Source organism: Oryzias latipes, chromosome 14, assembly GCF_053564925.1.
Source record: "Oryzias latipes strain Hd-rR chromosome 14, Olatipes_Hd-rR_3.1".
In the NCBI taxonomy this organism is placed as follows: Eukaryota; Metazoa; Chordata; class Actinopteri; order Beloniformes; family Adrianichthyidae; genus Oryzias; species Oryzias latipes.
In genome coordinates this window covers 31,477,641-31,504,823 of record NC_136250.1, presented here as the reverse complement: position 1 = coordinate 31,504,823, position 27,183 = coordinate 31,477,641, and the positions used below count along the sequence as shown (strand labels likewise).

At 50.5% G+C, this 27,183-nt stretch overlaps 1 protein-coding gene across 1 annotated transcript; it reads left to right on the top strand.

Moving 5' to 3' along the window:
• On the top strand, nucleotides 1-24,688 carry zgc:77151 (uncharacterized). The gene is made up of 12 exons (XM_023962426.2): nucleotides 1-159; nucleotides 8,773-8,925; nucleotides 12,999-13,106; nucleotides 14,426-14,621; nucleotides 14,984-15,205; nucleotides 17,694-17,800; nucleotides 17,891-18,038; nucleotides 18,271-18,323; nucleotides 18,627-18,724; nucleotides 18,796-18,973; nucleotides 19,160-19,348; nucleotides 20,580-24,688. The coding sequence occupies exons 1-12, from the start codon at nucleotides 139-141 to the stop codon at nucleotides 21,735-21,737; spliced, it is 2,631 nt and encodes an 876-aa protein (XP_023818194.1). The 5' UTR covers nucleotides 1-138; the 3' UTR covers nucleotides 21,738-24,688.
• Nucleotides 24,689-27,183: the final 2,495 nt, after the last annotated feature.

Below are 27,183 nucleotides of genomic sequence, written 5' to 3'. Positions count from 1 at the left end.
CGCCGTACCACCAACACATCTGTACACTTTTAATTTGTATTTTTCTCTCGCCCCTGAGCGGTGCGCTTGTTTTCGTAGCGGCGTGTCCCGGCGGTGAAACCGGAGAGGGGCCTCAGTGAGAGGGAATGCAGGACTGCAATGGAGCACAATGCAATACAGGTAAAGCCGATATAATTTCCAAATTCAAGTCGAATTTCGTCGCTCGTTGGCGGCATTTTTTGAGCCCGTTGGCGGAGGAATATTTGCTGAGCGTGTGGCCGTGAAGCGGAACCGAAAGCGGGCCGGGACGGGCTGAGTTCGGCCGTGTCGTATTGATTGTTTTCCATATCGGGCGCAGCCGCCGAGAGTTGCTCTGACTGCAATTACAACTTTATTCAGCCAGGCTCAACTTTTCCTCTCCTCCCCCCTCGGAGCTGAAAACAGCCGCCGACGCGGCTCCTTTTCGGCGCAAACAGCCGGCCTGGGTCCGGGCCGTGGCCCCGGTTCGGTTCGGGGATTGATTTTAGAAATTGCAGGTTAATATCGGGGATATTTCGGCGGCGTTAATGATTAATTTCTTTGTGTGTCGCGTCGACAGCCCGCTACCAACCCCCACCCGCGCGGCGCCGCGTTCGCCCCAATCCAAATGTCACCAAACATCAGAAACTTTTCCCCAAAACCGAATCGCACGCGGGGTTCGGGGCGCCGTTCCCCGCGGTGGACCGGAACCGGCGGCCACACGGAGAAAAGCTCTTCTCTCCGAATCTGTCGGCGCTCCGCCGCCCGAACAGGAAGCAGACGGAGACCGTCGGTATTAGCGAGGCTCCCCGACATTTTGTGTCCGGAGCTGCGGGAGGAACGCGGGGAGGAACCGCCGCGGGACCCCGAACGTCCCCGGGACGCGGCGGAGGTCCGAACCGGACCCGGTGCCCGCTGCGGCCAGACACGTCACGCGTGGGAACGTCTCCCAGCGGCGCCGCGTTGGCACGGGCACCGGCCCCGGTAGTCCTCCGGGATGGTGTTTGATTGAAACTCCTTTCCTCACTAAACCCACACAAAGCGGGGGGGGGGGGGGGGGGGGGGGGGGGGGGGCTTGAACGCCTGAACGCTTTTGACGTTCAGGCGTTCCACCTTAAATTCCTGCGCGCACGCGCCGTGCTCGAAAAGGGGGGGGGCTTTTATTTTCTGCTGCCTGCCACCAGGCTGGGGCAGCAGGCCCCCCAGGCCCGACACAGCTGTGAGACTGCTGCCACAGCAGCCGATGCTCGGCCTGGAGCTCTGCTCCAGCTAACGGTTCCTCACAAAGTCCAGTGAGGTTCTGACCCAAACTAGCAGCCATCTGCATTCAGTACAAGTCTGTTCTGACAGGTTCTCCTCATCTCTGCTCCTCAGGGTTCATCCAAACTTCAGCTTCATTTTTATTGTGGCTGCTGTGAAAATGTTTTTTTCATTCTGTGTGAATCAAGAGAGGAAACTATTTCTGAGAACATTTCCACTTTTCCTTTCCTCCACTGATCTACAGCTGATTCATGAAGATGTTCTTCATCTTTCCTTTGGTTAGTTTGAATATTTAGAGGAAACTGCAAGCAGGTCTTAGAGTTTTAGTGCCGATGAATGAAAAGCCTGAACTGATCTCTGAACCACAACCTGCTGAGCCTGGAGACAGGCTGCTATTTTCAAAATAAAAGCTCAACTTATCTGAAGAAAAAATCCATTTCAACACAGCCATTAATTCAGCTTTTATTCTTGAAAACTTCTGGTGAAACTGGTGAACTCACTTTTTTAAATACTTATATAGCGCTTTCTACCTTCTTACGAAGGCCCAAAGCGCTTTACAGTCACAGACCCATTCACCCATGCACACACACACACACACACACACACACACACACACACACAGTCACACACACATTCAGACACACAGTCACACACACATTCACACACACATTCACACACTGGTGGTCGCTCCGCTGCCAAACACAGGCGCCCGCCTCCCACCAGAGGCAAGGTGGGGTTCAGTGTCTTGCCCAAGGGCACTTCGACACATGGGCGTGCAAGGCGGGAATCGAACCTGCAATCTTATGATCATGGGTCGACTGCCCTACTGCTGCACCACGGCCGCCCGTTTTTAAACTTCTGTGTGGAAACATGTGTCATAATAATAATTAATTCATAATAATTGATACTTTATTATCCCACAATTGGGAAAGTCTTCTCCACATTTTGGGGGGAGCGGTGAGCGGCAGTGCAGCTGCGCTAGGGGGGGCAACAGCTGGTTGGGGAGAGCGTGATCGGTCCGCCTTTGGTTGTTGGACGACCTGCTCCACCGCCTGAGCAAAATGGCCGCCCGTCATCTTCCACAGTTTGTAATTTAATAATGATATAAATGTGATGCTTATGTATTTTATTTGGCTTTCATCCAGAAGTAACCTGTTGGATCGTCCTAAAAACATCCTCTGCGTTCAAGTAGAAGCTTGTTTGTCGAACTTTACTTCCATAAAGGATCTAAAGTTGGCCAGTAGCAGTGTTGCATTGTGGGTAACTGAGTGAGAGTTTGTGTGTCAGCAGAGATTCATGAAGAATTAGATTTTTTACAGTTTTGACTACAGCTGGGAGTCACTGAGTACCTCATGATACGATTTGTGATACGTTGCTCAGAATAACGATACTATCACGATATGGAGATTATGTGAAAATCGATACTTATCGTCTCTAACAACTCAGGACATATCGAACTTTAAGAAAGAAGAACTAGAAAAACTGTTTTGGAAAATGTTTCCTCATTTTTTTAAACACCATGATAAACAACTTGAATGATGAATCACAGACTTTTGTGTAACATTGCTGAAATCAGTAACACTCTGTCTTTGACAAACGATGACAATTTTCATTTGGAAATATCTGTAAAATTCAGTTAAACAATAGTGAACATGAACAGCAGCCATTATTTAGTACAAAATTGCTGTAAACAGGATAAAAAATGAATAAGTCAAATAGCTTCCTTCACGTTGGTTTCAACTGTTGAAAAACAAACCCTTAATTTAAAGAAGTAGCTGTGAATCAGATATTAATTCTGTGAACAAATTATAGTGTCTTTGTCAAAAATAAATGACACCATTTAGTGCAAATGTGGTGGAAACAAAAATAAAATTCTCTCAGAAAACAAAAATCAAGTAGCATTTTTGCGACCAAAATTTGAGAGTGTGCGACTGAATTTTACATCCAGTCGCACATGTGCGACCAGTAAATTTGCCTCCCCCACCCTCCGTGTTTTTTTATACATTAAACGTGGAAGGGGCACGTCAATGATCAATGAAATGAGCAGTGAGACGCGAGCGCACACGCACGCAAACACACTCGCACACATACTCATGAGACGCAAGCAGACACTCGGGGGAGGGGCCTAGAGATAATCGAGCGCGTGTAAACATCTGTGGGAATATCATCACAACCTGATATGTGCGTCTGAGCTATGAGCAAGCGAACTATTGATTCGTTCTTCCGACCTGCGGCTAGTGTACACCTTTTCATTGTCGTGTGTGGAGCTGACCAACCATCCAATCACAGTGGGGTAAATGACTCATGGGGGCGTGACAATGACCGGGCTTGAAAGCAGGAGAACATTTAAGGCAGGACACCTGACAGCCCCCTCCCCAGACCACATTAAGGAGTTCCTTACTTTCCTTTAGAACGTATCTATTCGATCGTAATTTTCTAAATACATGCAGTCCGTGCTGAACTTTGCTCTGGGCCGCACGGAGCCGGAGGAGGGTTATGGTTATGGTGACGGTTTGGAGCGCGGCGGCACGGCTGTCACTGCAGCACACCGCCCCCGCGGGAGATGGTCAGCTGAGGAGACACACCTACATGCGTGACAGCTAACGGGGCTTGAACATTAAACACGTGCGAGCAACAACAAGATTTAGTCTTAGACGCACTGAAAACACGTGTGGAAAATGCAACGATAGACGTGTTTAAGATGAACCAGCGCCGCGCCTGGATCGTTAGCGAGACCAGGCCGCGGGGGGGGGGGACTTCCCGTTCTTCCTGAGTGAGAACAGGAAGTTGGAGTTGTCCTTAACATTCAATTTAGTTTTAATATCCGTCTTCCCCTTAGTATGATCTGTGTTATTATATATTTTAGATTGATTTGAATGTTTTGTAATGTATGTAGCCTTTTTTTAATCAATTCGTATTTTAAACTATTTTAATTGATCACCCAACTACAAAAACCCATCAGGACAGATGGGTTGACAAATGTCCCATAATGCATTGTTTTGTAGTCATCAAGGCAGCTTTCAGTCAGCACATTACTAAATTTCCAGCTGTGTTCACGTAGGTTGGGGCCTTGCTCCGCCCCTTTCTCGTGATATTTTTGTGATGATTGACAGGTGATGTTGGAGCAAAAATATATGTCACACACCAGGTGATCTGTGCAGCGTTGCGTCCACCTGGGTGATCTCAAACACGCTTATTGTGCATCTTGGCTGCACTTATTTGGTGTCACCAACATGAATTTCAATCAGTTTTGGAGCTTTTCTCTTACTAAGCACTTTTTTTTTCATTCTGAATGTATGGTATTTTTTTTTACTATTTGTACTGTCATGACAGCGATGGTGCTGTCAGTTTACCTTGTTGCACCACTGTATTATTAGTAATACAGTGGAAATTAGTAGATTTGGTTAGCATGTTGATTTACGGTATGCGCCCCTAAATTTTCTGGTTGTGCCCCTAAAATTTTCATTTAGGGGCCACAGTGCTCCTAGTGAAAAAATTTAGTCTGGAGCCCTGCTGTTGGCTTGGAAGTAAGCCTCTGCTGGTTTCTTAATCCACTTTGACTGCAGGAAATAGTTTAAACTTTGTTCCCGGTACTGGGAACAAAGGCCCTGGACCTGCCCAAATGTACCCGCCTGCGCCCAACAGTAGCCGATAAGGGTTCTGGAGCCTGACACTAATGATGACATCACACTACGGTAACCCCATTAGGACAAACTATGTAGGGTTGAGATCTGCTCGGGCTCCACATCACGTTTCACGTTTTCTTTTGTAACCTAAAGTTCTTTTCACTCATAAGTTGTGTCTGACATTATTCTTTGTAATGTTTATAGAGATTTTACCACAACCCATTTTGTAAAAAGTTCTGTTAGAATGAACCTGCTGCTCCGCGGGAGCTAACATGTCTCTGATCAGACCAGCGAGCTGCTGGACTCAGGAGAACCAGGCCTTTGGGAGAACCACGTCTTCGAGCAGAGGAGCGGCTTTGGGACGGTGTGTGCGCTAACGGAGCGGGATTTGAATGCAGAAATGCCGTCCTAAAGAAGGCTAACTCAACTTACCCCCTTCCTCATATAACCTCATATTAGGGTGAGGGGGTGGGGGAGGGGGTCTCCCTTGGGGGGTCCTGGCTCGTACCTGGGGTTGGGGCGGGGGGATGCCCGGAACTCCTGGGTGGTGATGGGGTGCCCGTCTGGGGCTGTGGGCGCCCTTCTCGGGTGGGGCCCTGCGTTGGGCTCTCCCGGCACGGCGGGGGGGCTGCTCTCTTGGTTGGGCTGGGGCGGCGCTCTCTTTCCCGCTCTCTTTCTGCAGCCTCTGCAGCCTTTGCAGCGTCTGCAGCATCTGTAACCTCTGCAGCGTCTGCAGCCTTTACAGTGTCTGCAGCATCTGCACCCTCTGCAGCCTCTGCAGCATCTGTAACCTCTGCAGCCTCTGCAGCGTCTGCAGCCTTTACAGCGTCTGCAGCATCTGCACCCTCTGCAGCCTCTGCAGCATCTGCAACCTCTGCAGCCTCTGCAGCGTCTGCAGCCTTTACAGCGTCTGCAGCATCTGCAACCTCTGCAGCCTCTACAGCATCTGCACCCTCTGCAGCCTCTACAGCGTCTGCAGCCTCTACAGCGTCTGCAGCATCTGTAACCTCTGCAGCCTCTGCAGCGTCTGCAGCCTTTACAGCGTCTGCAGCATCTGCACCCTCTGCAGCATCTGTAGCCTCTGCAGCCTCTGCAGCGTCTGCAGCCTCTGCAGCGTCTGCAGCCTTTACAGCGTCTGCAGCCTCTGCAGCATCTGCAACCTCTGCAGCGTCTGCAGCCTTTACAGCGTCTGCAGCATCTGCACCCTCTGCAGCCTCTGCAGCATCTGTAACCTCTGCAGCCTCTGCAGCGTCTGCAGCCTTTATAGCGTCTGCAGCATCTGCACCCTCTGCAGCCTCTGCAGCATCTGCAACCTCTGCAGCCTCTGCAGCGTCTGCAGCCTTTACAGCGTCTGCAGCCTCTGCAGCATCTGCAGCATCTGCAACCTCTGCAGCCTCTACAGCATCTGCACCCTCTGCAGCCTCTACAGCGTCTGCAGCCTCTACAGCGTCTGCAGCATCTGTAACCTCTGCAGCCTCTGCAGCGTCTGCAGCCTTTACAGCGTCTGCAGCATCTGCACCCTCTGCAGCATCTGCAGCGTCTGCAGCATCTGTAACCTCTGCAGCCTCTGCAGCGTCCGCAGCCTTTACAGCGTCTGCAGCCTCTGCAGCATCTGCAACCTCTGCAGCCTCTACAGCGTCTGCAGCCTCTACAGCGTCTGCAGCCTCTGCAGCTTAGGGTTGGGTGATGTCCCCTAAATTGTCCGTTGACGATGTTTGCTGTTTGCTGTGTTTGATGGGAAGGGGGGGGGTGCTCTGTTACATGAATATGCTGCCAATATGTGTGGGAGATTTCAGACTGCGATCCGTCCCGCAGCTCTAGGGGTACGAGCTACCAAACTCAGAACCGGGTCTAAAAGTGTGTGTCTGGGCACAGCTCGGATCGTCAGCACACACAGCGGTTTGAGCTTCAAAGCAGAAATGCTGCTCAGTCCTTAGAAACCGTTCAAACGATCACATGGATTTGTGTTTCCAGTCGTGTCCCGACTAAATAAAGGCTGATGTTATTCCCAAATGTTTGCGTGCAGCCAGGATGCAGCGCCACCCAAAGCTAATGTTGTTAGCCCGTGTTAGCATACTGCTAATGATCCTGGCTTCTTTCTGGCTCCGTTCAGAAAAAGCACTGACCACACGGATTAAAATTCAAATGATGAGCGAACAGGTGTTTCATAATAACCGTAACATTATTAAAAGCACGTTTAGAAGATCGTCTCGTATATTACCGAGCTGACATGTCAATGTATATAGCCGCTCGGCGCTGTTTAACATTGTTTTGTATTGAATTGTTACATTCAATAAAGTTTGAAAAAAAAAATTGCCGCTCAGCGGAATTTATATCCTTCCGTTTTCAAACCCTACTGCGCATGTGCGAATGATTTATTCCGACGGAAAGTGTGACCTTAGTGAACGTTTTTATATTCTGAAAATATTTTTCTGGGCCCATGTACACGGTTGGATTCTAATCCGACCATTGATCCCATCAAGATATTTTGTACATGTAACCGCGGCTTATGGTGTCGACTCGCAGCGTGGCGGGGGCGTGGCCTCACGATGGTGGTCTCTCCATCGGGATGTCAGTCACCCATCACGATGGACGATGATATCGTCCATCAGCACAACCCAACTTGAATGACTGAAATATTTCACACTAGTTGGTTTAAAGGCATAAGTATGCATGTGTGAACACTATCTGTTTTGTGTACATGTTGACATGTGGACATCTACCCCTGCAGGTGGATTGGTCCACCTGCAGGGGTAGATCCGTGTCTGTCCTTGTCCTGGTCCACCTGCAGGGGTAGATCCGTGTCCGTCCTTGTCCTGGTCCACCTGCAGGGGTAGATCCGTGTCCGTCCTTGTCCTGGTCCACCTGCAGGGGTAGATCCGTGTCTGTCCTTGTCCTGGTCCACCTGCAGGGGTAGATCCGTGTCCGTCCTTGTCCTGGTCCACCTGCAGGGGTAGATCCGTGTCCGTCCTTGTCCTGGTCCACCTGCAGGGGTAGATCCGTGTCCGTCCTTGTCCTGGTCCACCTGCAGGGGTAGATCCGTGTCTGTCCTTGTCCTGGTCAACCTGCAGGGGTAGATCCGTGTCTGTCCTTGTCCTGGTCCACCTGCAGGGGTAGATCCGTGTCTGTCCTTGTCCTGGTCCACCTGCAGGGGTAGATCCGTGTCTGTCCTTGTCCTGGTCCACCTGCAGGGGTAGATCCGTGTCTGTCCTTGTCCTGGTCCACCTGCAGGGGTAGATCCGTGTCTGTCCTTGTCCTGGTCCACCTGCAGGGGTAGATCCGTGTCTGTCCTTGTCCTGGTCCACCTGCAGGGGTAGATCCGTGTCTGTCCTTGTCCTGGTCCACCTGCAGGGGTAGATCCGTGTCTGTCCTTGTCCTGGTCCACCTGCAGGGGTAGATCCGTGTCTGTCCTTGTCCTGGTCCACCTGCAGGGGTAGATCCGTGTCTGTCCTTGTCCTGGTCCACCTGCAGGGGTAGATCCGTGTCTGTCCTTGTCCTGGTCCACCTGCAGGGGTAGATCCGTGTCCGTCCTTGTCCTGGTCCACCTGCAGGGGTAGATCCGTGTCTGTCCTTGTCCTGGTCCACCTTCTGCTCTTTTGGCACCCCATTTGTCGGTATTGAATGCGGGGGGTGGGGGGTGTTTCAGTGCTTCCTCCTGGTTCCGTGTTTAATGTCTTCAGCTCTGAAGGTTTCTGAAGCACAGAAATGCTGTGAGATGATGCAACTTTGGGTAGGGTGAAGCCTGAAGTGCATTGTGGGTAAAAATGTGGATTAACATGGAGAAGTCTCTCTTCAAACATTACCTGCAGAGATCCAGACCCGTCTTTCATTTGTCCTGCAGGTTCAGGATCAGCTTCATCCTCCTCATCAGGTCTTCCTCTCTCCACAGTGGTTGGGCGCTCCCTCCTGCCAGAGAGGCAGCTACTCCTTCTACAAGTCTGTGAGCAGCCAAGCTCAGCATGACGGGCCGGTCCGGGTCTGGAGGCTCGGGGAGTTCTACTGCGTTCGCTGTGGACCGCAGGACCCCGTCTGCATCGCAGAGGTGAGTCCGAGCGGCGCTCCGCCTGTTCTGTGGAGGCTCCAGCTGGAGTCTTGTGAGCTCCTGCAGGAACCAGGATGTTGGAGCCGAGGAGCAGCGCTGCTGTCATCTACAGTCATGGCCAAAAGTTTAGAGAATGACAAAAATATCACCTTTCAGTTTGCTACTAAGTTCTTGTAGATCTTTGTTTCAGTAGTTTCTGTGATGTACAGAAATATAATTCCAAACCCTTCGTACATTTCAAAGGCTTTTATCGGCAATTCCATGACATTTATGCATAAAGTCAGTGTTTGCAGTGTTGGCCCGTCTTGGCTGCTGTTGTTAAACATAAAACAGCCTGGACAGTATTGTGTTGGCCAATTTTAGGCCTGTCTCCAAGATGCCTCATTTCTTAAAACTCCTGGGAAAAGTGGGAAAGTACTCGCAGCCAGAGGATTTCTTGAACCAGAATCAAATTCTTGAATTTCTGGTTTTAGACCCGCGCACAGTACAGAGTCAGCAACGACATTCTCCTGGCTAATGGTGCTGGAGATGATGTTGTCCTGGTTCTGCTGGATCTAACAACAGCATTTGACCCAGTAGAACACAGTATTTTGGAACCCGGTGGGGATCCGAGGTACAGCTCTGGACTGGTTTAAGTCAGACCTGGCAGAAAGAACCGTGTGTGTCAGCCTAGGTCAGGGGTCGGCAACCCAAAATGTTGAAAGAGCCAAATTGGACAAAAAAACAAAAAACAAATCTGTCTGGGGCCGCGAAATATTAAAAGCCCTGTTTAAGCCTTATAATGAAGGCAACACATGCAATATGTATCTATATGAACTATATTAGCCTGCTATCAAAATGACTAAGTTGTTACAAATACATAATGAGCATCAACGATTAAATGTTTATTTGCCCTGCAGTGCATTCTGGGAGAACGACGCATCATGTGACTGCTCTGTTGAAGTTTAACTTCATTACAATATCAAAGTATTATGTTTCATTGCTTTGATAAAATTAAAGAAACGGAATAAAGTAATCCGATTTTTGATGTCATTTTTATTTTGAAGATTCAAACAAAAAACAACAAAATGGAACGTTCCCTCTCTGGGAACTAAACAGAGTTCAATAAAACGCAGCCTGTGTTTATAAAAAAATAAAACAGCAGCCTTTTGAAAAGTTAAAGTATATAAAATCAAATGAATACAGTTAAGTTTGATTTCTGTGCAAATGCAAAGTAAGTCAGTGCAAAGGTAAAACAGCAGCATCCTCTTCTTTTGCTGTACATCTCTGCAAAGACAGTCAGCTGGAATGACAGAACAGCTTCAAGCATTTGCGGCGCCTGCAGACTTTCCTTCAGCTCCTTTAGGTGGCTCCTCACAGTCATATCCACCAAAAAGTGCAGCTTTTTGAGCCACTCCTCCAGTTGCGGGTAGTTCAGGTCTTTGCTTTTCAGGAATGTTTTCACGTGTTCTAAACAGACAACAAAGCGATGCTAAACGTCCCCCCTGGACAGCCACCGGACTGTGTCGTGTAGCAGGAGATCAGAATATTCGCTTTCAACTTCATCAAGCAATGCACGGAACTGACGGTGGTTCATTTCCATCAGCCACCTGCCTAGCGGTCCGCCGCCCTGCTGGTAGAAACGTGTGTCGCGGGCTATGACGCAAACCTTCGTTGACAGAAATGTTGAATTTTAATATTGTAGTGGCGGTCATGTGCATTTTAGGTCTGTTAGCAGCAGGGGATTGTGGGATGCGGTCTCCTGATCTTATCAGGGCTGTTTGCCCACGTTTCTTCTCATATGGCAGTTTTGTTGTTCCACCTTAGTTTATTCTTCCTGTTATGCTGTTTCTTTATGTTGCACCGTGAGTGTGGGAGGGGGAGAGGTTGATGACCCCTGTGCAATGTTCAATGTGGTGTGTGTTCAACGTAAATGGGCTTGTTATGCCGGGAAGGAGACCGTGCTCTCAGCTTCTCTATCTGCCTTCTCCTCTCTGAGACTGTTCAGAGTCGTGCAGTGTTTGGGACACGGACAGTACTCTAGCGCAGCCAGTTGATTGACAGCTCAACTTGTTGACAGCGTGGCTCTCGTGTTTCCCGCTGCAAGCGATGTACCTGCTGGGCGTTACAATATTTGTTCTACACATTCTTACAGCATTGGAAAATGTTTAGAATGTTTGTGTCTTGTTTGTCCTCCTACAGAAATCATATTAAAACCAAAAATATATTTCTCTCCCCCATCTTTTTACACTTTTGAAAATGCTCCAGGGAGCCACTAGGGCAGCGCTAAAGAGCCGCATGCGGCTCCTGAGCCGCGGGTTGCCGACCCCCGGCTTAGGTGGTTTTGAATCCACCACAGCTCAGGTTTCTTATGGGGATTACAGGATCGGTTTTAGGGTCACTATTGTTTTCTTTGTATCCGTTACCTTTTGAGTCAATTCTGAGTAAGCACAGAATTACTTTTCATTTGTACGCGGATGACAGTCAGCTTTATCTGCCGTTAAAAAAGGACGAATTCTCCATGAAGCAGCTCCTGTAATGTTTTCAGGACATGAAGGACTGGTTGGTCTTAACCTTTTTGAGACTAAGAGATGCTACAGAGGCTGCAGACGCTACAGAGGCTGCAGACGCTGCAGAGGCTGCAGTTGGGTTGTGCTGATGGACGATATATTCGTCCATCGTGATGGGTGAGTGACATCCCGATGGAGAGACACCATCGTGATGCCACGCCCCCGCCACGTTGCGAGTCGACACCATAAGCCGCGGTTACATGCCCAAAATATCTTGATGGGATCAATGGTCGGATTAGAATCCAACCGTGTACATGGGCCCAGAAAAATGTTTACAGAATTTAACAAACGTTCACTAAGGTCACACTTTCCGTCGGAATAAATCATTCGCACATGCGCAGTAGGGTTTGAAAACCGGAAGGATATAAATTCCGCCGAGCGGCTATTTTTTTCTCAAACTTTATTGAATGTAACAATTCAATACAAAACAATGTTAAACAGCTCCGAGCGGCTATATACATTGACATGTCAGCTCGGTAAAATACGAGACGATCTTCTAAACGTGCTTTTAATAATGTTACGGTTATTATGAAACACCTGTTCGCTCATCATTTTATTTTTAATCCGTGTGGTCAGTGCTTTTTCTGAACGGAGACGGAAAGAAGCCAGGATTGGCAGTATGCTAACACGGCTAACAACATTAGCTTTGGGTGGTGCTGCATGTAAACATGTGGGAATAACATCAGCCTTTATTTAGTCGGGACACGACTGGAAACACAAATCCACGTGATTGTTTGAACGGTTTCTAAGGACTGAGCAGCATTTCTGCTTTGGAGCTCAAACCGCTGTGTGTGCTGACGATCCGAGCTGTGCTCACACACACTTTTAGACCCGGTTCTGAGTTCGGTTGCTTGTACCCCTAGAGCTGCGGGACGGATCGCAGTCTTAAATCTCCCTCACATAGCGCTCATGTAACAAAGCACCCCCCCCCCCCTTCCCCTCAAACACAAAGCTGTAAGTCCGCGCTCCGCCGGTCCACTTCAGTAGTGAAGTGCGGGAGCGGACTACTTCTTTTCTATTTTGTTTGTTACTTTTTTTGTTAAAGTCACTTCCCTCAGTTTTTACTGGATCATCGCGGATTAGTCATTAGTTGGGAAATAAAATAAATAAAGTATTAAAGTAAAATAACAAATAGCAATTATATAAGACCGAAATATTAAAAATAGCCCCCCACCGACGATATCATCGTCCATCCCGATGGTTGACAGCAAACATCGTCAACGGCCAATTTAGGGGACATCGCCCAACCCTAAGCTGCAGACGCTGTAGAGGCTGCAGAGGTTGCAGATGCTGCAGACGCTGTAGAGGCTGCAGACGCTGTAGAGACTGCAGACGCTGTAGAGGCTGCAGACGCTGTAGAGACTGCAGAGGTTGCAGATGCTGCAGACGCTGTAGAGGCTGCAGACGCTGTAGAGACTGCAGAGGTTGCAGATGCTGCAGATGCTGCAAAGGATGCAGCTGCTGCCCCTTTAAAGCTGTCAGGAATGACAGTTGTTTGGACATTTATGGACTCTCCCTGCACAGGTCACCTTACTGTGGGAGGACCAGACACGGCACCACCTGCTGGCCAGTGCGAGACTCTACTTTCTGCCCGAAGACACGCCAAAGGGGCGGACTAGAGAACATGGAGAGGTGAGTCACCTTTACACCATCATGACCACGAGCGGCGCTCTGCTGTCTCCTGCAGCTGTCAGGTCATAAACCCCTCAGACCTGACAAAACGAGTTGTAAAGGATGTTGTCATGGTCATGGGCAAAGGTCAACATTAGGGGGTCAAATTATTTTAACAAGGCCACAGCTACTAGCTACGATGTAAGGGACAAGGAGGTGTTGGTGGTCATAAAGAACGATCACATGGTAACCTGGAATATCAGCAGATATTCTGGCACAATGAGAAGTTTGTGGTCAATAGTTTTTGGATTCTGGACAGGATGTTTTCTTCTTGTGTTTCCTTTAGTCTTTTTTAACTGTTCAAGTTTGAAAAAAAAACCTTGTTTGTGCAAAAGTAAAGTCTGTTCTATTAAAAAAAAAGTGGGTTAATTAATTACAGAACAGGATTAATAAAAAGGCACAAAGGCGGAGCTTCTGCCGTGCTGTCACTTTTCACAGAGGATTTCTGACCTTTGGCCTTTGGCCTCATCTCTGCCGGGTAGAAAGTCGGCTGGAATCTGGATCTAAATGGGGAGCAGACACCTGGAACCGGACTGAGCGTTCCCAGTGGTGTCCAGCCTTTTCAGGACCGGTTTGATGTCGGACTACATTTTCACCCACACGTCTGAACGGGTCGAACTTTACATTTCGTATTTTCAAGCTTGTGGTTTCTGAAAAAACAATTTTTCAAACTAAAATGCTTCTACAAGAAATTTAATTTTAAAAAAATCTGAAAAAATCAACAGAAACTTTCCAAACACATATTATTGTTTGGTTTTTAGCTTCTCGGGGTTGAGTTGCTAGCGAAGTGGTCAAATCAGCAGCTCAGAGTCACGTGACGAGTCAAGACAGACGGATGTGGTGAACAGAATCCAGTAGTTTTTCAAAATAATACTTCCTTCAGATTTAGAAAATAAACAAAATGGAAATACTTGAAGTAGGTGTCTGCATCTTTTTCTGCCTACGGCACGGTACCAAGTGGCCCATGGACTGGTACCAGTCCACGGCTGGGGACCCTGTTCTGAAGCACAGAGGCATCAACCGGAGACTTCCTGTTCTGTCTGCTTTTCAAAATAAGTTTCCTAAAAATATTTTTTATGTCATCAGAAAATCATAGCAGAGACTTAAATTGTTTCAGGCGACCTGCAGCTCTTGTGGCCTGATTTCCTGTAGGTAGAAGGTCTGTGACCGGTTCCAGAACCTCCCCAGAACCTCCCTGCCCCTGAACGCCGCTGTGTCTCAGATCTTCTCATGCAGGGATATATCTGCTCCTTCATGCCGTCTGTTTGCTGTCCCAACAGGATGAAGTTCTAGCCGTGTCCAGGAAGATGGTGGTGCGGGTGGAGGACCTGGTGCGGTGGTCCTGTGCCACCCCTGCCAGCTGGAGCTGCAGGCAGAAGCTGCAGGCCGGAGGCCCCAACGGCCTCCACAGACCTCTGCAGATGGCTGATACTCCAGAGCAGGATAGCAAGGATGGCCTGGGAGACCAGACTGAGGGTAAATTCATGTCACATGGCATCTATCCAAAGCTGTTGGAAGCTTTCTGACATCTGCGGGCAAAGTGGGCTTAGTCCCTTCACACATTCTGTTGAGCCTGAGATTTGAACCCTCAGCCAGCAGCCCCGCCCATAGCTGAGCCCCTCCTCTGAGCAGCAGCTTGAAAGATCCCTGGGGGAACTTCCTGTCTGCGTCACCCATCCCGTACTTGATGTGGGTCTGGCTTAGACAGGGCCGGCCACGGCTCAGAGATCAACCTCTGATGGCGGGGTTGCAGGTTCAGGTCCCGCTTTGCTCTCAGAGAGTTGGATGCTGCTGGATGCTTCTGCTCCCTCATCCGTCTGTTTGTGTCTTTATCCCAGCCGAGCTGCAGGGCGTCAAAGTGCTGAGCTACCCGCAGTATTGCCGCTTCCGCTCCCTGCAGAGGCGCATCCAGGACGGAGCCCGGGGCCCCTCGCTGGAGGACCCCCACCTGCTGGCGCTAGGCGGGGTCAAGGTGCTGCCCCACACCAGGCTGATGTACTGCAGGGACACCTTCAACCACCCGGCGCTGGAGAGCAGCGCCTGCTTTTCCTGGCAGTTCAGTCAGTGTCTCCTTTTCCTGGAGCATCAGAATAATGATGATGTGGGATACATCTGTGTTATACCATGGTCCGAGTGAATTCTCCATTCTGATTGGCTTCTGGATGTACATAAAAAAGTGGTAATGCACGCCTAAGAAAGAGGTTCTGGTCACGTAGCTTAAATGTTTCGTATCATTGCTCTGGCTTCTTGAAAACGATGTTTATCTTCGTCATCTGGACAAGAACAAGCGGTTAGAGGAGAACTTTCTCTCTGAACTGATGCTTTATTAACACATGGGGATCATCAGCATAGATATAGCTTTCCGTGCCGCTGAACTCGAGGTCCGCGCTGGCTGAGCCGGCATTGGGGCCGCACCACCCAACAAATAATCCCCTTTTTGTGAAAAAAGCGATCCAAACCAAAAAAATAACAAGAATTAAGGACCAAAAACTGGTTGAATATTCTTTTGTAAGTGACCGTGGTATAAGCGGGTTCATGGCATTCAAAGAGTGCATTATCAGCATTAACGCACGTCACGGAAGCAGCTGCTTCGCGTCGGACGGTTCAGGCTTCCACAGCATGCGTTACTATGTGATACTGCACACTTCCAAGGCCATCAACCCTTAACCAGTATCCTTATATCTATGGTGGTTCTAAAATATAAGCCTGTTTTTCTTTCTATGTATCCGTTTCATTCCATGTCTCTGTGGTCACTCTGTAGTCACTCTGCCATTACTCTATGGTCACTTTGTGGTCCTGCTGTCACTCTCTGGTCCTGTGGTCACCCTGCGGTCACTCTATGGTCACTTTGTGGACATGTGGTCACTATGCAGTCCTGCTGTCACTCTGTGGTAGCTCTGTGGTCACTCTATGGTCACTTTTTGGTCCTACGGTCTCTTTACTGTTACTCCATGGTCACTCTGTGGTCCCGTGTTCATGTGGTCACTCTGCGGTCACTCAGTGGTCCTGTGGTCACTCTGCAGTCACCCTATGGTCGCTCTGAAGTCACTTTGTGGTCCTGCTGTGACTCTGTGGTGCTGTGGTCACTCTGCTGTAACTCTATGGTCACTTTGTGGTTCTACGGTCACTCTGCAGTCGTTTTTGTGGTCCTGTGGTCACTCTGCAGTCACTCTGTGGTGCTGTGGTCAGTCTGTGGTCCTATGGTCACTCTGCTGTCACTGTGGTCCCGTGGTCACTTTGCTGTAACTCTATGGTAACTCTGTGGTCCTGTGGTCACTTTGCTGTAACTCTATGGTAACTCTGTGGTCCTGTGGTCACTCTGCTGTAACTCTATAGTCTTTTTGTGGTTCTACGGTCACTCTGCTGTTATTTTATGGTCACTCTGTGGTCACTATGCGGTCCTGCTGTCACTCTGTGGTGCTGTGGTCACTCTGCTGTCCCTATGTGGTCCTGTGGTTACTCTGCGGTAACTATATGGTCAATCTGTGGTCCTGTGGTCACTCTGCTGTAACTCTATGGTCACTTTGTGGTCCCACGGTCACTCTGCTGTTATTTTATGGTCACTCTGTGGTCACTATGCGGTCCTGCTGTCACTCTGTGGTCCTGTGGTCACTATGCGGTGACTTTGTGGTCCTACGGTCACTCTGCCGTCATGCTGTGGTTGCTCTGTGGTTTTGTGGTCACTCTGCTGTACTTTATGGTTACTTTTTGGTCCTACGGTCACTCTACTGTTACTCTGTGATCCCGTGGTCATGTGGTCACTCTGCAGTCACTCTATGGTCCCTCTGCAGTCACTTTGTGGTCCTGCTGTCACTCTGTGATCACTCTGCTGTAACTCTATGGTCACTTTGTGGTTCTACGGTCACTCTGCAGTCATTGATGGCCGCTCTGTGGTCCTGCCTTCACTCAGTGGTCCTATGGTCACTCTATGGTCATGTGGTCACTTTGCAGTCACTCTATGGTCCCTCTGCAGTCACTCTGTGGTCCTGCTGTAACTCTATGGTCCCTCTGTGGTCCTGTGGTCACTCTGCTGTCACTTTGTGGTTCTGTGATCACTCTATGGGCACTCTGCAGTCACTCTATGGTCACTTTGTGGTCCTACTGTCATTTTGCTGTTACTCAATGGTCACTCTGTGGTCACTCTGCGGTCCTGCTGTCACCCTGTGGTGCTGTGGTCACTCTGGTCACTCTGTGGTCGTGTGGTCACTCTGCTGTCACTCTATGGTCACTTTGTGGTCCTACTGTCATTTTGCTGTTACTCAATGGTCACTCTGTGGTCACTCTGCGGTCCTGCTGTCACCCTGTGGTGCTGTGGTCACTCTGGTCACTCTGTGGTCGTGTGGTCACTCTGCTGTCACTCTATGGTCACTTTGTGGTCCTACTGTCATTTTGCTGTTACTCAATGGTCACTCTGTGGTCACTCTGCGGTCCTGCTGTCACCCTGTGGTGCTGTGGTCACTCTGGTCACTCTGTGGTCGTGTGGTCACTCTGCTGTCACTCTATGGTCACTCTGTGGTCCTGCGGTCACTCTGTCTGTCTCTTCTCCAGGATGCTCGTCTCTCAGCCTTCGAGGGCGACCTCGAAAGAAAAGAGGTCACGACAGCAAAGATTCTCTGAGCTGCAGCCAATCAGAGTCCTGGATCGACAGGATGAAGGTCAGTGCTTCACCTCACAGTGTGAGGACGTGCGTTCACAGGCAGCATGAAGGTGTGTCCACATAAAAACACCAGCTCCCCCTCCTCCAGGAGAACGTGATGGGCAGCGTGGAGGTCAGCTGTGAGGGCAGCTGGCTCCCCCACCCAGAGGAGCAGCTGTTCCTGGATCAGCTTTACGCCTTCATGGACCGTCACGGCTCACCCATCCACAAAGTCCCTAACCTGGGCTTCAAGAAGAGTGAGCCCCCCTCTTTGCTTTTGTCTGCCATCTGAAACCATGTATGGCCTCTGGGGGGCGCTTCAGCCCTGCCCGTATGACCTTCTGACTACATCTGCCCCTAGAACAAACTCTGCAGTTTAAGGACTAAGAATGAGCATTGGAGAAGGAAACCTGAAACTTGAACTGATCAGGCAGAAAAAAACACAAACAGTGAAATTCCTGGTCTGATCCTGTTGTGTGTTTCCAACAGTCGACCTCTTCCTCATGTACTCGGTGGTCAAACGTCTGGGCGGATACAGAAAGGTCAGTGTTGGTCTTCCGTGAGATCTTACAGATAATTGTTTACCTTTCTGGAAAAACTAAAGGCAGTTTGAGCTCAGAGCGGCTCCACAGATACGGAGAGAAATGCAGCAGCCTGTGTGATGTCACTGACTCAGTTGGACATCTGCTGGAGGGGAACCCTCAACCCATCAGCTATCACAGTAAAGATGCTGTGAAAACGTGTTTAGATAAATCTTCTGAAATGTGACCTTAAGGTATCTGAACCCTCCATGAAAGCAGGTACCTTGGACAGCTCCTGGATCCATGGCTTGTGTCTGTCTTCAGGTGACCACGGAGCGCCTCTGGAAGGTGGTGTACAACGAGCTGGGTGGATGTCCCGGCAGCACCAGCGCTGCCACCTGCACCAGAAGACATTACGAGAGGTGGCAGCCGAAGCCCGCGTGAGTTTTCGGAACCGCCGTGGACTGGAACCCTCAACCTGTTTGTGTCTCAGGCTGATGCTGCCGTATGAGGAGCATCTGAGAGCCGGAGGAGCCCACTTCAAAGTCCCAGAATGCCTGGAGCCTCCCAAACCCCAGGCCATGCGAGGACGGAGACCTCTACCAAGAGGCAGGAGGCCTGGACCCAAAGCCAAGGAGAGGAAGACTTCGGCCCCTCCTCATCCTCCTGCTGTAAGTAGCCAGCACGGCGCCCCTTGTTGTTCCAGCTCAGACGGTTCTGCTGATCCGGCATGCAGCTGCTGGTGGACAGAAGACGGTCTGTTCTTCAGCAGATCTTAGGCCAACGCTTCCTTATAATAACTTTATTTCAAAGTTTTTCTTTCTGCTGAAAATCCTCGTCTCTCCTTCTCTGAGCAGATCATGGACCCGAACGCCGCCGCCGTGAAGAGAGGCCGAGGCCGGCCGCCGGGAACTCGCAACAAGGCCACCCTGATCGCTCAGGCCAAGCTGCAGGCGCAGCAGCAGACCCGGGTCCAGCCGCCACCCCCGGAGACTCAGCCCGCCACCAACGGCCGGGGGGCGCCCACAGCCAGCAGCGCACACAGGGTGAGGTCATCACGCCACGGCGGAAATAACCTGCAGGAACTTTTGCCAGAGGGTCTGCAGATGATCTGCAGAGGATCTGAGGTTAAGGGGCGGCGGCTGCTCCAGCATCTGCAGATGATCCCGAATCTCCTGAGCCGAGATTTGAGGATATATGGCCATAGTTTATTTGGAGATACTTGTATCGATTCAAAATGCTGCCAGGACGATATTTCTTTAATTATTTCTGAGCGTCCTTCAGCATCTGACTGTTGTTGTCCACTTCACCCTCCGACCTCTAGTTGGCAGCGCAGAACACAGAGCCTCTTAGAGCAGCTCTACTCAACACAAGACAGCAGGAAGACTGCAGCCAGAGGCAGCTTGTTCTGCTGTTATGAGACACGAACTACTTCTTTAGGATGGTACTGAACAGAAACTCTGAGCCGTGTTGCTGCCAGGAACGCGGAAAAAGGTGGATTGCGGTTCTTTGTAGCTCAGACAACATGCTGTCGGCAAAGCGGGTCAACATTCTGCAGAACCTCCCAGCAATAGATTCTAGTTCTGATGGATCAGAGTGATGTGTCCAACGCTCTGATAAAAGGCCGTGGCGACGAGCGGTGAAATCCGTGGTTACTTCCACGTGTGAGACGGAGCCGCTGCAGAGCAGACGGTCATGGAAATAAAAGGTGTCCTTCATCCTGTCCTGCTGCCTCATCATCATCATCACTTTAATGTTTTTAATTTTGAAGCTCCTGAACTGTTCTGGAGAATCTACATCAATGTTGGACAATAACAGAACTTTATTTCACATTCATTACATTTTTATCTCATACTGAATAATATGTTGTTGCTGACATCAGACAACGTTGACGTTTCTCTTTCTATATTTACTTAGATATTAAGTTACCAAAATAAAAGCCCTGTGAGTTTGGGTAAAAGCAGAGAACTCCAAACATGGCGGACTCATCTGTTCATGGAACTACATGACCTGCAACGGCGTCTGAGCCGTTTGGTGCCTGTGCTCGCCACCACATCACCTTCTGACGGGGACCTGCTGGACGCTCGCGTTGGGGGCGTGGCCAGCTCTGTCACAGTTGCTATATTTTTTCCTGAATTCACTAATTTGTTCAGAATTTGCTTCAATATTTTAGGACTACAGCAGGTTTGGGAAACCCTAGCTAACACAGTGTCAGAACCCGGTGTTCTGGGGTTTGGACCCGGTCTTGACCCGCTCTTTCTTCTCTCCTGCTTGCAGGCCGTCCAACCCCCCCTCCTCCCCGTCAACTTGCCCCTGACCCCGGAGCTGTCCCCCATGTCCGCCACCTTCCTGCCGTTTCAACCCCAACAGAGGGAGCTGAAGCCGGACCTGCCGGGCCCGGCGGCGCCGGCTCCCACCGTTCTCCTCTCCGCCCTGCCGCGGCACTTTGTTGGGGGTTCCCTGAGCGGCTTCAGCCCCATCAAGGGGGTGTGTCCTCTAGACGTCTTCAGGAGCCGCGTCAGCCTCCAGAGGGGCCTGGAGGGCCCCGCCCTGACGCCCCAGGATCCCGCTCAGAACCGCCCCGCCGTGTTCCCCCTGCAGCCCAAACCGGACGCCCCTTCACCGAGCACCGATCAGCTCCACCCGCCGCACAACCGCTGCTCTGGCTGCAGCGGAGACGAGGGGGGGCAGAGGGGGGGCGGCCGGGACGGCAGGACCCGGCCACCCCTGCCCCCCCTGCGGGTGTTGCCCCTGAACCTAGACTGCAGCGTTCAGGTGTGTCAGCTGATGAGGACTCGGCACCTGGACCCGACTCAGCTGCAGAGCTTCACACGCCGGCTGTCAGAGGCCCTGTCCCAGGACCTGAGCCCCAAACCCCCCTGCTCCCCCATCACGCCCCCGCCCGAGCAGGCGCTGCCCCTCAACCTCAGCAAGCGGGTCCCCCCAAAGAGACCCGGCCCAGAAGGACCGGGAGCTGGCTGGCTCGCCATGAACGGGAACTCTGATCCGCTGTCGTCCAAACGGTCCCGGAGCGGCTCCCTAGAGAAGGCCCAGGACCTTCGGCTGGGGGTCCGGTCCGGCTGTGAAGGGGACGTGGGGGCGGGGCCCGGCGTGGAGCTGAGCAGTCAGGAGGAACCCGCCGACCTGAGCTCGCCCAGCAGGATCCGGGCCTTCCTGCTCGGGCTGCCGCCCTTCCAGGTGAAGATGGAGGAGGACCTGAACGGAACCAGGATCGGAACCCGATCCGAGGCTGAGAGCCAGGGAGCAGCAGGAGGCGCCGAGGTGAAGGAGGAGGAGCAGGAGGCGGGAAAGGAGCAAACGGAGAGAACCCACAAACTACCCAAGCAGGAGGACAGGGATCTGAGGCCTTGTCTTGGTCCCGGTTCTGCAGAGCTGATGGCCGGGCCTTCTAACAGAGACACGCCCTGTTTTTAGCCGTGGGTTCCCCGCCGTCCCTCCGTCTTCAGCTCCTGGATATTCAGGGCGCGACTGAAACCTGAAACCCCGACAATCGGACCCGGTTCCCTCCTGTTGGTTCTGGAGGGAAACAGACGCTGCCAGAAGTCCACGGACTCCCTGATGTCAGCGCGGCGGGCCTGATGCTGGGCATCAGAACCACAGGTACTGGCAGTCCAAACGGACCCGTCTGCTGAGGAGCCATCTAGAGCCTTTCTACAGCCCTGAATCACACACAAACATCAGACACACACTAGACACACACACAAACACACAGACACTCGTGCCTTACGGCTGCGGTCGGCGTCTCCTCCGGCAGACTCCTCCTCCTCCTCCAGATCTCCTCAGACGTCTGCCGGTCGACCCCCCCCCTTCAGTCTGCAGGGTTCTGAAGGATCCATTTGGCTTCTGGTCTGGCGGTTCCTCAGAACCCGGATCCGTTTTCAGGTTTTGCGCCGATCCTCGGCCTGAATTTGTGCGTTCCTGAAGAACCGTGGCGTCGGTTGGTCATGTGACATCAGTAGCAGGTTCCCTGGTTTCAGGTCGGAAGCTGCAGTCCAACAAAAAGGTTCTGCTGGCAGAATGCAGATCTTCCAGCGGCTGATGCGTGGAGAAAAGCCGGCAGTTGTCTCGTCCGTGTGACCCGAAACCAACTGCTTTCTGGCGCCGTGGGACCGGATCCGTGAGAACCTCAGCCTGAGCGACCAATGGACCCCATGAGAACGGGACGGTTCAGCGAATAGCAGCTCAGGCTAGAAGTTCAGACTCTGCAGCTTCGAGGCCTGAAATGTGGTCGCCATGGAGACCAAAGGGGCGGTGACAGAAGCTCTTGAGGGGGGCGGAGCTACCATCCGGGTTGACTGACTGAATCTGGGTGGCGGGTGGTCTCGGTCAGCCTCTGTTTGCACACCTGCTGTTTGTTTCCCCTATTTAAACTTTCTTTACTAACCTTGAGCCTCTTTTACTCACATTATTGATTTTAGTCGTGTAGCTTTGGGCGTCGGCCGGATCGTCCTGTACCTGAGGGGGCGGGGCTGCGCAGACACCTGTCGGTTCAGAGTAAAGCAATGACATGGTTGGGTTCCTCTGGACTGCTGTCTCCGTGTGGGGGGAGGAGGCGTCCTCCCGACTTTGGTCACGTTTCTTGGATTCGGTCTCTCCTGCACTTTGACCGAGAAACGGCTGAAAACCTGCAGCAACTCAGCACTAAGACTCACTACAGGGTATGGTGGACACGCCAACCGCCTCTGAAGCACAGGACCCCTATTTATTGTCCCCCCAGGCCCCCCGGGGGCTTCAGGGAACCGGTTTGTGGTCGGCCTTTTTACCCTCGGCTGAATATTTCCCGGGCTTCCGTCATTTTCTTTCAGGTGGAGTAGAAAATTCAGATTCTTGTTGACCAATAACATGTCAGCTTAGCTCCCCAACACTCAAAAAGAAACCAGACCTTCTGAAAAATTACAGAGTCTCCTCAAAGCGTCTTCAGTGTCTCTAAAACAAACTTTTTTCCAGATGTTTGGAAGTGGCCAGTAATTCTACCAAACCCAGAGCTCGCGTAGGCTATTAGCCTGCTATTAGCCTGCTGTTAGCCTGCTATAAGCCTGCTGTTAGCCTGCTACTAGCCTGCTATTAGCCTGCTGTTAGCCTGCTGTTAGCCTGCTGTTAGCCTGCTGTTAGGCTGCTGTTAGCCTGCTGTTAGGCTGCTGTTAGCCTGCTGTTAGGCTGCTGTTAGCCTGCTGTTAGCCTGCTACTAGCCTGCTGTTAGCCTGCTATAAGCCTGCTATTAGCCTACTGTTACCCTGCTATTAGCCTGCTGTTAGCCTGCTATTAGCCTGCTATTACCCTGCTATAAGCCTGCTATTAGCCTGCTATTACCCTGCTATTAGCCTGCTACTAGCCTGCTATAAGCCTGCTGTTAGCCTGCTATTAGCCTGCTATTAGCCTGCTACTAGCCTGCTATTAGCCTGCTATTAGCCTGTTAGCCCTCATCCAGGGTTTCGCCGGTGGGGTCTTTATCGGACAGTTGGAGGTTCTTCAGACTGACTGTCGAGTTTCTGACTTTTGGTTCTTTTCGTGGATCAAATGTTCTGCTTTTGAACCGCGATAGATGGAAACCGTTTTAAAAGTAGCAGAGATGCTAGCGGAGACTATAGCATCTCTGCTAGTCTCCGTTTGTCCTCAAAGCGTTTCCTTTGGCGTGACGTTAACATGCTGAGCTCAAACGTGTCAAAGGCGTCGTCTGCTGAGGCACACGTGTGTTTTTATCGACTGGTGCTGAAGCTGCAGAAACGTCTCTGCCACACGTCCACTCTTCTGCAGACACACGTGTTCATGTCTGTCGTTTCCTCTGATGCCGTTTTCCGTTTCCTCGGATAAAGAATTCCAAAGCGATCATGTGACCTCAGACGGTGGCGTTTGTCTTGAAATGTTCAGGATCGACGTCAAACTATGATCTGATGGGTCGATGACATGACGGACCAGAACAAACCAGTTCTCTGAAGCACCCCGGACACCCCCCTCCCCCCATTCCTTGTATTATAAGAATGTCATTCATGGAGGGGGGGGTCATCATAACAGCAGATTTTCTTTGATTTTAATCCTCGTTGTACGTTTGATTGTGTTTTCCATTTGATATGTACGTTTACGTTCTGCTCTGCATGTGGAACCGCGTTCCTCACACTCCAGCATGGCGGCGGCGGCTCCTCCACACGAGTCCTTCAAGTGCCTGATGGAACCTCGGAGCAGGTCCATGTTCCTCAGGAGCTCTTTGGCCGCCATGCCGCAGCTCCTGATGGACACATGATTGTTGAACTCTCTCATGGGGGGGGGAAACTGGACCTAAGAGCTGGAGCACAGTGGGGGTGGGGGGGGGGCTGCTCAGACGGCGATGATGATGATAAAAAATAAAGGTGCTACATGTCGCATTTAAACATCTGAGTCTGATTCAGTTTATTGTTCAGGTTGTTTTCCTTAAATTAGAGAGAAACAACATCCACCTATTCATCCAACCATAAGAAGCTGGTGGACTGATGTGTTTTTGGAATCTCTGTTTTTTTACGGGACAAACGGAAAGACAAAAGAGAAATTATCATTTTGGTGATGCAGACACCGAAGCTGTGAATGAACTGCAGTCCCTTTAAATGACCACCAGATAGCAGCAGAGATCTGCTTTGCTTCTGCCTCCTCAGTCACGTGACCAGAGTTAAATTTATATCTGGTTGTCTTCAGGTCTTTTTTTAAATGAGAGGATCTCTGGTTTTTGTCAGAACCCCCAAAGAAATCATGAAGCGATTTGATGCTGGAGGTCTGTAGAAATCCTCAGAAACGTCTGTTTTTCTGTCGCATCACCTTAAGCTCGTGCAGCAGTGCATTATGGGAGTTTTAATGCTGATTATTGCTCCTTGTGTTTTTAGCAGCTGCTCAAAAGACCTGAGATCCAAAACATGAAGTGGTTCCAGAGTGGTCCTGATGTGATCCACGTAGACCAAAGACCTGATACACACAAAACGTAGACCTGATCCACATAGAATGTAGACCTGATCCACTTAGACCTGATCCACACAGAACGTAGACCTGATCCACACAGAATGTAGACCTGATCCACTTAGACCTTATCCACACAGAACGTAGACCTGATCCACACAGACCTGATCCACACAGAACGTAGACCTGATCCACACAAAACGTAGACCTGATCCACACAGACATGATCCACACAGAACGTAGACCTGATCCACACAGACCTGATCCACACAGAACGTAGACCTGATCCACACAGAACGTAGACCTGATCCACATAGAATGTAGACCTGATCCACTTAGACCTGATCCACACAGAACGTAGACCTGATCCACACAGAACGTAGACCTGATCCACACAGAATGTAGACCTGATCCACTTAGACCTTATCCACACAGAACGTAGACCTGATCCACACAGACCTGATCCACACAGAACGTAGACCTGATCCACACAAAACGTAGACCTGATCCACACAGACATGATCCACACAGAACGTAGACCTTATCCACACAGAACGAAGACCTGATCCACACAGACCTGATCCACACAGAACGTAGACCTTATCCACACAGAACGAAGACCTGATCCACACAGACCTGATCCACACAGAACGTAGACCTGATCCACACAGAACGTAGACCTGATCCACACAAAACGTAGACCTGATCCACACAGAACGTAGACCTGATCCACACAGAACGTAGACCTGATCCACTTAGACCTGATCCACACAAAACGTAGACCTGATCCACACAAAACGTAGACCTGATCCACACAAAACGTAGACCTGATCCACACAGAACGTAGACCTGATCCACACAGAACATAGACCTGATCCACACAGACCTGATCCACACAGAACGTAGACCTGATCCACACAGAACGTAGACCTGATCCACACAGGACATAGACCTGATCCACACAGAACGTAGACCTGATCCACTTAGACCTGATCCACACAGAACGTAGACCTGATCCACACAGAACGTAGACCAAATCCACCTAGACCTGATCCACACAGAACGTAGACCTGATCCACACAGAACGTAGACCTGATCCACACAGAACGTAGACCTGATCCACACAGAACGTAGACCTGATCCACTTAGACCTGATCCACACAGAACGTAGACCTGATCCACACAGAACGTAGACCTGATCCACACAGAACGTAGACCAAATCCACCTAGACCTGGTCCACACAGAACGTAGACCAAATCCACCTAGACCTGGTTCTGACGTTGCGGGTTGTGGTTTTTTCTCCTCTTTACTTTGACCATAAGACATGGATGGTTCTGGATGAGATCTTTATCTCTGACCACCAATCAGGTTGTGTTTGTGACCCAGAGCAGACCTGGTGGGTTCTGATGAGCAGGAAAAAGGATAAATTCTGGACCACCTGGGAAGGTGTGGGATCATCCTGACTGCAGACGTTGGATGAAAGGACAGCGGTAGAAAAGTCAGAATCTGGTTTTCTGCAGAAAATGTTCAAACTGTTCATAAAGACTAAAAAAGAATTTAAATGTACAACAGAAAAAGTCTGAAAAATGGTTGATAATCCGATTTCAGCTGAAAGTTTGAATAGGAAGTGGAAGAAAAAGCAGAACCTTTTCACCCGGAGGGAACAGAAACCTCCTGGACGGCGTCCCTGTTCTGTCGGAGGCCTCAGAGGGAGCAGGAAGTCCTCCTGCAGGTCTCCAGACGGCCGTCCACCGGTTTCTACGACAACCGTCAGCCGCTGCGTGCTGAAGGTGAGCCCACATACCTCTGAGGCATAATGGGGGGGGTGCAGAGCTGTTCTATTAATACACTGGAGGAGGAGCCTCTGGTTCTGCTTCTTCGTGTTTGCTGAGGAACAGGTTTGAGTCCACGTTCTGCGGGTCTCATCCCGCTGCAGACCGG